The sequence below is a fragment of the Lepus europaeus genome, chromosome 3, assembly GCF_033115175.1.
Source record: "Lepus europaeus isolate LE1 chromosome 3, mLepTim1.pri, whole genome shotgun sequence".
Taxonomy (NCBI): Eukaryota; Metazoa; Chordata; class Mammalia; order Lagomorpha; family Leporidae; genus Lepus; species Lepus europaeus.
Window position 1 is genome coordinate 33622186 of NC_084829.1, and position 12192 is coordinate 33634377.

Consider the following 12192-nt stretch of genomic DNA (forward strand, 5'->3'; position numbering starts at 1 on the left):
ACTGAAGAGCTCCAGGCTTGGTTACCTTTCTCTAATCTCCATGAACCTTAACTCTTTCAACTTTGACATGCGAACAACCATGGACTGTTGATTCTGCATTTCCAAGAAATTTGAACTCCACTGGGAAATGAAAGATTTTATATAGGTCCACTAATTTACAAATAGCTCATTTGAGCAAAGCCACATCTCTTCCCCAGAAAAGTCTAGAATATTCTTCACTACCAATGGGTCTTACCTCTCTGAGTCCCAAAGTAGGTAAACAGACCCAGCCCCAGGAAGAGCAGACCCAGCACAAAGGCCACGATTCCACTCAGCATCTTGCTCTGTGCAGATCCAGACTGTGCCCCTGAAGAAAGAAGCCAAATTTGGTCATTTTTCACTCAAATGCAACCTCTATATGGAGACCTGGAGATTCAGATCTTTGAGATTTAAAGAAAATTGCCCAAAGTATAACTTCTCTAACTGAGACACAGAGATGCAGAGCTTTGAAAATGGAGCAAGAAATATGAACTAGAAGCATTAGAACAATTAGCCATGTCTGAAAAAAATGTAAGAATTAGAATATTTGCAAATCTCAGCCGTGGAACTCATTGAAGTATCACAACCCTGAAATGACAGCTGTTATATGAAGCATCTGGGACTCACTGCGGTTAAGGGGCTTGCTCAGAATGGCAGACCCAATGGAAAGGCAGAGCTGAAACTGGACTCCCCTCACATCAGGAAGACCCTGCACGGCTTCTCTTCTCAGAGAACAGAGAACAACTCAGAACAGCACCAGAAACACAAGCCCAGCCTCAGATGCAAAGACTGAAGCCCAGAGCAAAGGAGGTGACCATGACCTGACAGGTGTAGCTACCTCCCCAGAGGGTGGAGGTGTTCGTAGTAGCCACCACGGGGCTACCCCAGCGACCTGGGCTGAAGGAACAGAGCACATGCAGCCGATGCAGACACAGTGGGGGAGAGCAGCCTGACACTCGGGGACAGGCAGAGGCCCCTTCCTGGAGGGGGAGGGGTTTACGGGTCAGGAAGCTGCTCACTCCATTCCACGGTGATGGGGCTGGTCACGCTCGGGTGCTCCACCTGGCACGTGTACACCTCTCCACTCTGAGGAACTGTCTCAAGCATCACCAGGGTCTGGAAGGTCCAGTCTCCATTACGGATCAGGCCCGTGGACACGACCCCAGCCTCCTCTTCCTCTCCATTCCGGAACCACCGCACTTCAATGTGGCCTGGATAGAAACCACTCACAGCGCAGACCAGGAGGTTGTGGTGCTGCAGGGGCTGGGTCTTTGCAGGGTACACGGTCACCTTCGGCACAACTAGGAGGCAGAGGGAAAAAGGATAAGTGTTTCAGGCACAGAAATCCTCCTTGGTGACTGTTTTCTGCCTCTCTCCAAACCCAATCCAGCCAAAGCTGGCCATGTGGTCCAACAGTGTTGAGACTTGAATGCAATCCTTACAGCAGGGACCCGTTAGATTTGAGAACATTGAAGACAATTGCGTTCATTGGGTTTCCCAGCTTGGAGAAATTTTCATTATGGAATTCAAGTGCTTACAGGTGTCTACAAAGCATATGGAATATTAATTGAAAGTGCAATTTTTGGAGTCAGACTGTTTGTATTCAAATTCAGTCTCTGATTCTTACTGTTATAATCCTCAGTGACTTTTTTCTTGACTTTTCCTGCCAGTTTTCTTACCTGTAAAGAACCATAACGGCACCTACTTATCCTCATGGTTATATGAGGATTAATGCATCTAAAATACATAAATCCATGGCTGAAATTTACCCTTCAATATATGTCAAGTACTCATTTTGCTTGTTTGCTCTAAGAGAAAATATGATTCAAAGCAGTATAGCAAACTGGGGGACACAAGTAGGGTAGAGGAAGATAAGAGCATGGAATCCCAGGAATGCTGTCCTGATGCCTCACACCTTAGAGGGACAGAACAGTGGTAGCCTGAGAGGCAGGTACAGAGGTGATTCTCTAAGGCTATGAGCGGAGTCCCAACAAGAGCAGTTCTGAGGAGAGGAAAAGGAGCAAGCACAGTCATTCACTAAAACATTCTTGTAACTGCACCCAGTTGTTCAACCCCTCTCCTTTGCAACACAAGCAGAGCTATTACAAAATCTGTTACTGGTTCACAACTGTCTTTCTAAAGTGACATTTGGGGTCAAGAGAGGACCCAGGATTCATTAATATGTGTTCTTAATGTCAGGACAATCCCTGCGTTACTGGCTAGCCTAAGCCAAAAGGAGTATTTCAGGTTCTAGCCTTAAGCTTAGAGAAGCATTCTGAGCCTGGGCACAAACGAGACAGCCAACGTGGTAAAAGCTTAGGATTTATTTGGGGAAATGAGAGAAATACACAGGAACAGGAGAGCTTTATTAACGGAGAGGGAGTCAGAAAGAATATATGGGCAGTTCCAAACCCAAATCTCAGAAGGCAGGCCAGGGGCCACGTGCAGGAGTCTGTAGGCCAGAGGCTGTGGAGGAGTGCCAGAAGTCAGGCCGAAAACAGAGGGCTTGCAAGAGGCATGCTTCACACCTCTTAGTCTCTTCCAAAAGGGGAGTGGTCACATAGTCTGATTGACAGATGGGCAGATACAGGTGAGATCATGCAAGGGGCCAGGGCAGGGTGTGATCTCCAGCTCATGGATCTAATCAATCTAATCCAATCTCCCTGATCAGGTCCCATATCACCTGATATTGTGGTTCGTAACAAATGCATCTTTTTTTTTTTTTTAAGAAGAAACTGGGAGGAAGCAGCTTCACAATACCAGAAAAAGATTTCAGATTCATGATAAATCATTGCTAACAATTTTTCGCTATATTTCATTAAAATGTTTAAATTCTTAACATAAAAAGCAATAAACAGAGTCAAAATATAAACTAGAGGAAATACTGCATGAACTAACAACAAACTTAATAATCTCACTGCCTAGAGAACCAGTAAAACACTGAAAGTAGGAGATCATTGATCATTGTTAGAGCAGTCTTGAAAATTCACTAATAATTGTGAAAAAAAGTTCACGCAGCTTAGAAACCAAAAAAATACACATTTATAATTAAAAAAACATAACATTTTAAATTATGATTAGCTCTGTGCATCTGCCGGTTTAGTGCATAGGGATTCAACCAACTAGGGTTGAAAAAATTCAGAAAGGTATTGTGGGGGCCGGCACTGTAGGGTAGTGGGTAAAGCTGCCGCCTGCAGTGCTGACATCCCATACGGGTGCTAGTTTGAGTCCCGGCTGCTCCACTTCCCATCCAGCTCTCTGCTATGGCCTGGGAAAGCAGTAGAAGATGGCCCAAGTCCTTGGGCCCCTGCACCCACTTGGGAGATCCGGAAGAAGCTCCTGGCTCCTGGCTCCTGGCTCCTGGCTTCAGATCTGTGCAGCTCTGGTCATTGTGGGTGCCTCTCCTTCTCTCTGTGCAACTCTGACTTTCAAATAAATAAATAAATCTTTTTTAAAAAAGACATTGTGAACTCTTTTTTGTGACATGATTCCCTAAACAGTACAGAATAATAACCATTTACCCTGTATTAGCAATAATATATTATACATAATTTACATAATTCAGAGATGACGTAGAGTGTAGGGAAGGATTGTGTAAGTCATATGCAAATCTCGTGACATTTTATATAAGGAACTTGGGCATCCTGGGATTTTTGCATCCTTCAGGGTCCTGGAAATACCCTCCTCAGAGACTGGGGAGCAGGTGTACGCAACAATACTGATGAGAAGATCTAACAAAGCACAATGTGAAGTCAATTGTGTCACAACTGTACAAAGGAATAAGATGTGACTACTTAACTATCACTACCCTGATAAAAACAGTAATATCACTGTGTAAGATTATCATTCAAAACCAATGTCATAATCACTTCAACTGTGTAAAAGTACTTACAAGCAGAAAGCAAACAAACAAAATACAGCAGGAAATTTATACCTACAATAGTTCTGAAAAGGTCACAGGGTCAGGTGCCTCAGAGGTTCACACGCACACACACACAGACATACGCGCGCATACACCCACGCGCAGGTTAGTCTGACACCGTGAGCGACATCTCTCTACAGACAGCACGGCTTGCACGTTCACTTCAGGGTTGTTGGGACTAACGGAGGCCAGCCTGAGGCCAGCATCTTCCCTGTCCAAAACCATTTGCCCCCTCCCCTGCCCCTCCTAAAGGTCCAGCCCAACCGCAGACCCTGTGAACGTCTGGGGACCCAGCCCAGAAGTGATCTGCTCCACCTCCCATCCCTGCACCGGGTCTCCGGTCTCCTCTCTCTGCCACGGCCCCCTGCACCCTACCCACACACACAGGCGTCGCGAGTGCGCCCTGCACAGCACAGCTCGCCCGCCTCCCGTGCGCCCACTCCCCGCGGGACCCAGGTGCTCTCACCCCGCCGCGGCACCGCGAAGGGCTCCACAACTTCGTAGTTGACCCTGCATCGGTCCACCGCAGCCCGCGTCCGCTCCAGGAAATCCTTCTGCCGGTTCCAGTAGGCGGCTGACTGGCGTCCCAGCTCGATGACGGGGCGGAACTCCCCTACGTAGCTGTCGAAGCGTGCGTACTCCTCGTGGTTAAATATGACTCTGACTATAAACCGCACCTGCTGCGTCCCGTTGTAGAAATAGCACTCGCCTTTCACCTGCTCCAGGAAACGAGCTGTGGGGACACAGAGGATCCGGTTACCCGGGCAGGCCCCCAGGATACTCGAGTACCCCAAGCACTGCACCCTTCATTTCCCAACTGCTAGAGGTGGAAGGCACCCCCTCAAGGAATGGGGAACCCCTCTGACCCAAAACTATTCGGGATTCACACATATATGTGTGTACATATAGAAACATGTGTGTATGCATACATGTATACATTCAGAGCGCACGTATAATTGCATACATACTCCATACACATGGAGTTTTAAATTTTGATTTGCATATTTAATTGAACTAGGAAAATGTCAAAAGAGATAAAAAATTAACCCCGTGGTTTAAGGTGAAAGAACAAATGAAAACATCTAACACTATCAATAGAATTTCTACAGAAGTTTGAGGCATCTCACTGAAGAATATTTGTGGCAGTCATCACTACTTATGCTATGAAGGCAAGTTGTTGGAAGAAAACGTAGGTCATTAAGACCAAGAATCCATGAAACATTGGGCAACATTGATAAGGTAAAAATACAGTTAGTCCAATGTATTCAAAAAGAAACTGGTGGATTTTTGCGACTGCCTACTTTTGGCTTGTTCCTTAGCTTGTTTTGTAATAGACCAGGTAAAATAAAACGTGAAAGACTGATGTGTAGGTGAGATTTTGTACAACATGAGAGTCTAGACATTTGAGAATCAGCACAATATAAACGGACAATTTCAACCTCAGCACTGTCCACATTGCAGTGGTACTGAATAGTTTCCTAAGCAAAATGTACTAGAATTTATTCTATATTTATCCTACTACCACATTTACCATTTTTATTGTGAAAATAAACTGGAATATGATTTATTATCTTTGAACTATTAGCATGAATATTCATAGGTTGGAGGGTAAATATGTTTAATCACAGGTCCTTTAACCAACTGAAGGTGGCATGCAGTTAATAGAGAAATGGACTATTATCTTTATAAAGGCCAAAATCCTAGTTTCTAAAGCACATCTGGCCTCCAGCGTGTCAGAAATGGGATTACAGATCTGGATATGTTGTAAGACTGATGGCAGTGTAGAGAATGACTTCGGAATAGAAGAAGGAATAGGTAGAAGAAAGAGATGAATTTAGAGGCTACTGGAAGACTTCAAGTACAGGATGATGACAGGTAGGGCTGGGGCAGAGCCTGGTACACAGAAAGTAGCAGTCAGGTTTGAATGATCTCCTGGAGACAACATCAGTGGGATCTATGAATGGATGGGATGATTGAAATTTGCACTACACTAAGTGCACAGTTTGGCAGGTGCTATTCCTAATGCTTTACACATCATCTCTTAATCCTCAGATCAATTCTATGAAGCAGATGCATCCTCTTCATTTTACAATTGACGTTGCTGAAGCATGGAGGGGTAAAAGGACTGGAGTACAGTCCCATATTTAATGATAGGTCACAGGATGGGAAATAAGAACCTCTGGATGTGGTATCCTGGCATTAACCCCTACCTACACTGCACATAAACCTTGCTGAATATAATTACACAAATGCTTTCTTATGTCATAGCTGTCATGCAAGTCTCCTTCTTCATTAAAAACTAAGACTAACCTGAAAGTTCATAAATCCAGTTTTTCAGTCATCAATTCAGTTTCAGGGAAGCTTTCACCAGTATTTACCACCCCGCCTTTGAAGCTTTCTCCACATTTTTAATATGCTTTGACCTGCTTATCAAGCGTTATCACCTCCACCATCTCAGGTTCTCCCAAACCATAATGTAGCCAATACATAAGTTTTATGTCAGAACTGCAGTAATTTCATTGCACATTTTAACTCAGAATTTAACCTTCCCACTTTCTTTTCTCTATAGTGTAGGGATAAATTTTTTTTTTCTGAAAATGGTGCATGTGAAAACTAAAACATCTAACACCTCATATATGTAGTGCATTACTAAAATATGAATCTTTGCCTCTTGTAGCTGATTTTATTGGTCAAGCAGTCACTAAGCCATAAGAAGTTATTCTTTTGGATGTCTCAGTCACTGGTCCACTGCTTATCTACAGCAGCAAACTGCAGCCACAGCCGTTTCATTCCTCTTCAGTAACCCCAACTAATTTGTTTTCTGTCAGTCTCCAGCTGTCAATACTCGCCAAGTTCCCAGGCGCGGACAGATGCGAGACTCTCATTTCCACGGTCGAGTCCTCTCAGAAGGGGGGACACTAAGAAGAGGATAGCATCCTCACATATGTAGTTCACAATACTGAACAGGTGTCCAGACCTCAACCCCACTTTGTGCTTGAGAAATGATGGCAGAGAGGAACGAATTCCGGATCAAACAAGGTCCACCTTATTATTCTCAAGTTTTCTAAATATCTTCTTGTTGGATAAGTTAAAAATGAAAATATGCGAGTTTGCTGTTCATGGTAACATTTATATCACCACTGCTGATCAGCATTGTTAGTCCATGCTCACATTCTGTCTGCGTAAAAGCCATCACCAGCCATGTGACCAAGTTAGGGTCACCAGATTTAGCAAATACAAATACCCATTGCCCAGTTGAATTTCTATTTCAGGTAAATCATTGTGGTTTAGCTGAAAATCATGTCCAACTGAACATATTATCTTTTTTTTGGCAACTGTAACCACAGAAGGAGTAGATCTAATAATTGGTGTTGAACACACATCCATGATAGCACATGCAGTGTGAGCCCCTGAAGAACTTTCAAACAACAAAGGCTAAGTAGACTAAAATCCTTCTCTGTGCTGGAGCTAGCAGCCCTTGCATGTCTCCTCTACCTTAAGATATATACTGGTACACTGGAAACTATATCAATCATGAAGACTCAGTTTAACTCCTATTCACTATTTGCCTATGGTGGTTAAAAGTCCAGGCTTCAGAAGCAGAAAATCTGATTCTGAACATGGAATTTTTCAACTTTGGTCAATTTCCAAAATCCTTGAGTCTTTTTTTCTCTATCTCTAAAATTGATTTAATAATGCATATTCTTCATAGGATTTTCTTAAGTGTTCATTCTTATTAATTTGAAGGGCACAGTGACAGAGAGAGAGAGAGAGAGAGAGAGAGAGAGAGAGAGATCTTCCAGCCACTAGTTCACTACCCAAATGCCTACAATAGCCAGGATAGGTCAGGCCAAAGCCAGGAAATAGAAAACCTAGCCTATTCTCCCAAGTGAGTGGCAGGGATCCAAATATCTGAGCCATTATCTACCATCTTTCAAGGTATGAATTAACAGGAAGCTAGAATGAATACAGAGTAACAAGGACTCCAATCAGGCACTACAATCTGGGATGCAGGCATTTCAAGGGCAGCTTAAACTACTACCCCACAAAGTCCACCCCTTGTCATAAGACAATTAATTATTAAATTAAATAGTGATTCTTCCAGTGTTGATCACACAATACCCAATAAACCTATCACTATTTTAAACACAAGATATTTCTATTCTTTAACTTAAATAACAAAAGATACCCTCGTGGTGATTTGGCAATTGTCTTCTATTAATTTTATCACTAATTAACATTCTGAGCACTCAAGGACAGAAACATTGGTTTATGTGTAATAGTGGAATATGCATGAACCTACCACAGAGGAGCATGGAACATGTGGACGGAGAGCGAGGCTGTATACAACGTGATTTGTACTATAATCTAGGCTTGAGAACTAGCCATGTCACACTGGGTATGTGAACTTAAAATATTTGAGTTTTAGATTTCATATGTGTATATGCTTTTAATGCTGCATATGTAAGACAGTAACTGCAATTTCATATTGAAGCTTATAGGCCTGGTAAATAGTAGTTGTAAATTTTACAATACTCCATGCTGACAGAAGCCAAATTTATTTTGTTCCTTACTTCAACCTCATCACCTTGGGTAATAACTGGTGTATCATAGGCCACTAAGAAATAGTGGCCAAGTGGATTCATGGCTTTTTTTGCACCAGTCACCACTGCACACTAGGCCCTTCTGTGCTTCTTTGCTAGAGACTAAGTATTTCTCTCTGGTTCTCAAGTTCTCTTCTTCTCTTATGGCTCCTTTCTCTTTTCTTTTGGTTCAGCTGGCTCCCTGCTCTCGGAGCTTGGTCCTTTCTTAAGTCACTGAAGTCACTTGTCTTCTTCTCCTCCCTCTCTCTTAAAACAGTCAAATTTAGTTTCCATCCAGGATGTTTGACTGAATCTGTAAAGCTTTCAATTCCACCAAACCTCAATGCCCACTTCCCCACCCCCTTATCATTTCATCCACCTGTTGGTGAGAGTCACCACAGCAAGCCGCTGGTGCTCCTTGAAAAACATTACTTTCTTGATTTTCCTTCCGCATCACTGGTAAACCTTTGTGGTCCTCTTTTTTGTCCTTTGGCCTCCTCTTTGCTATGCATTATCTGTCCCATATGCACCCTCTTCATTTCCTGAAATTTATCCAAGATGTGTCCTGGTGTTGGCTTCACCCTGAAGTCCAGTCTCTTATTTGATTGGCTTCTTGATAGTTCTATGTAATTGTCTAAATATTATCTCAAACTAAAGCCTTTATTTCTATCTACCCTCCTTCTTCCATATCTCAATAAATAGCACCACCATCCACCTGTTAAATAAGAGAAAGCTCTTAGGAATAAGCTTGGTTCAAACTATAAGCAAGTCAGACAGAAATACATATGAATTCGGTTGCCTGAGTCATTATCAGTGTCTCTGTGACTACGGCACTGTACGACAAACTTGTCTTCCATAGAGCATTCTACTATGTTCATATATTTTCACCCAGTTTCTTCATGTGAACCTCAATCGTTCTCAAATTATTTTTAAAAATTACTATAAAGGGACTGTCCTCCAGTAGCTTCCCATACCTGTTTAAATAACCTCAGATTTCTTGTTCTGGACATAAGGACACACTATGCTGGGTTCCTGACTTCCTTTCCAACCTACTTCAACCTCTGCCACTCCACCCACTGGGCCACCTTTCTCACTTTACTTCAGCCTCGCCAGCCTTCTTTCTGTCCCTTAAATACAGCATACATCTTTATACATTTCCACCTTTCCTTCTCCCCTCTCCCTGCAACACTTGTTCCTGAGAGCATCCGTGGATGACTTTTCTTTATTCTTATTTCAGAGAGAGCCCCCTAGTCACCTGAACTGAAGGTAGACAAATCCAGTCCTCCTGTCCCACCACCCTGATGTCATTTGTCACAGGACTTCTTGCTCTCCCAATCTACTTTCTTTGTTATATGCTTATTGGTCTATTTTCTGACTCCTCTTACTAAGTGATGCTCCATCAGAGTAGGAGCCTTTTCTATCTTCTTCAGGTAGAATCCATTGAGCCTAGAATGGAGCTTCATATATAATATACACTCAAAAGATATCTGTGTTCTAAATGAACAAATCAGTAGTCTGGAAACGAATCATTGTGGGGATTCTGGAAACACGCAAAGGCCAAAGTCCCATCAGTCTTTTATTCTGGCAACACGTTGTATCCTTTCCACTTCCTGTGAGGAAATAAGGCAAAGCTTTCCTTTTCTTCCTTCTAGTCAGAAATTCTCCTGGGAACCAATGGGTGATTTTATGAAAGTTGGAAACTTTCTTTAAGTTTCCTGTCTTCTAATGAATCTTCTACTGTATAAAGGATCTGTGCAAATTTGGGGGAATTTTCATTAATGTCATGACCTAGCTGGGGAAAGATTAGGGAAGAATTCAAGACAGAGGGAACTAGACATGGATAATTAAGGGAGGCAGGAGGCATAATGAATTAACCCTTGAAATTGGGTACAAGATCCCAGTATGCCACTGAGTTCCCTTGATTTACTTATTGGCTTTCAGCATTGTGAGATGTTAACAATCTTCATACTCTGTCTAAACCCCTGCTTAGGGTATAGTTTGAACCATGTGAAATTGCTGGTACTTGACTAATTTTGATTTAGAAAAATAGAATTGTAAATACCTTGTCCAATACTAGTTGCATCCCTTCTTGTGGGTTCTAGTCAGAGAAAGTAGAAGATGTGGAGATATTATGGACAGTAGGAGATATTATAGAAGGGTCCAACTAAGTTTTCCATGAAAGCAAACCCGTGCCAGGATTTTGGAGGATGACTTCAGTTCCTTCAGGCACCAAAGGATGACTCACATATGTTCCTTAAGTATAGGGCCTTCTAGATAGTAAGGATCCCTGCTTCAACTCCAGGGCTGTAGAACAGAGAGAAGGAGCAGTAACCCCACATTCTGTCAGAGAACCAACAGTACAGGGATCCAGGCTTCAGAAATAAGGAGTTCATCGAGAAAAGAAAGACGATCATAGAGTCTGGTTCTGCTACCTCCTCACACTTAAGGAGAGATAGCAACTTCACACATCCTAATAGCAAAATGCAGGAGCGCCCAGGATTCCTTCAATTTCCTTTTGATTCTCCATAAAATTTTTAGACACCCTCTTCCTATAACAACATAATAAAGAAAAGTGCAAAAAGGATTTTAACATCCCTATTTCTAAATTCTCTCAAAACACCAAGGGAATGTGATGTGAGGTTGGAGAAGTTTTCTCAGGAGAGAACTGAGAAGAAATGGCCTGGCTGAAGGCCCCTCACGCAGCTTTCACACAGGATGCAGGTACCCAGCGTCTTTTGTTGTGGAAATAATATAGAATCCAGATAAAGAAGATACAGGATCACTGAAGAAAATATTCTTACGCTCAAGGGACATTTCCTGGATGCTGCAACAAAGTTAACTCCACTCCTTCTCTCATCCCATAGTGGCTCAGAACCCAAGGTTTGCACTTACGTTGGCGGCCCCTGGCCAAAGCTAGAGGGAGGTTCAGCACCACCAGTGTCAGTGGGAGAGCTGCCATGCAGGAGGCCCCAGGTAACCACAGCCACAGCATGCTGGAGAGCAGGAGAGCAGGCAGACACGTCTCACTTGATGAGAACGCTGACCGTGCTCCACTCACATCCCAAACAACAGCACCAAGGTGTTCGCTTCTTTGTTGTTGTATTGGGCAACCTCAGTGCTGAAGAATCAATCAGCATCAGGGAAGGAAAGCATCATCAGTTGCTCGTCAGAGATCCAGTATGACAGTCTTCATGTGAAACGTACAGTTTTCTTCATCACATTAACGATATTAGTTCAGCAACTCAAGGATTGGATCCAAGTGGAACTGAAACTCTTTCACTGAGGCCCTAAAGCGAGCCAAAACGCAGATGGCCAGTGATGTGTTCACAAATTTGAGCCTTGTAGGAGCATTCATGTGTGGGCTAAGGGAAAAGCTGTTTAGACAGGTGCAAGTATGAAGTTGTTTAGGGGTAAAGAGGCAGGGGGGAGGTTATTTCAAGCCAGGAACTCTTGAATCTGGTCCTAATTGTGGCATAACTCAGTGTTACAGATTTGGGGTAGTTACTTAGGCTCTCACAGGTTAAGCAGAGGTACTGTGATCTCTCAGGTGTTTGAATCCTGGAAAATGCTGTGATTTTGAGGACACTAAGGAAGCAGCAAGCCCTGGTGCCTGGCGATGTGACAGAACTGGGGCTGCTGACTAGAGGAGTGGGCCTCTCTGTGGTCAAT

At 43.1% G+C, this 12192-nt stretch overlaps 1 protein-coding gene across 1 annotated transcript; it reads right to left on the reverse strand.

Annotated features, from left to right (window-relative positions):
- Nucleotides 1-218: 218 nt before the first annotated feature.
- On the reverse strand, nucleotides 219-11515 carry LOC133756500 (HLA class II histocompatibility antigen, DRB1 beta chain-like). The gene is made up of 4 exons (XM_062187173.1): nucleotides 11416-11515; nucleotides 4407-4673; nucleotides 1038-1319; nucleotides 219-346 (listed from the first exon to the last, which is right to left on the reverse strand). The coding sequence occupies exons 1-4, from the start codon at nucleotides 11513-11515 to the stop codon at nucleotides 219-221; spliced, it is 777 nt and encodes a 258-aa protein (XP_062043157.1).
- Between the last annotated feature and the right edge of the window lie 677 nt (nucleotides 11516-12192).

Bases quoted from the DNA above. Each gene is read 5' to 3' on its own strand.
- LOC133756500 (XM_062187173.1), bottom strand. From the start codon at position 11,515: ATGCTGTGGCTGTGGTTACCTGGGGCCTCCTGCATGGCAGCTCTCCCA. The intron at 4,674-11,415 runs GTAAGTGCAAAC...GTGTCCCCACAG, and splicing joins TTTGGCCAGGGGCCGCCAAC to CTCGTTTCCTGGAGCAGGTG. The intron at 347-1,037 runs GTGAGCAGCTTC...TTCTTTCTTCAG, and splicing joins CCCCATCACCGTGGAATGGA to GGGCACAGTCTGGATCTGCA.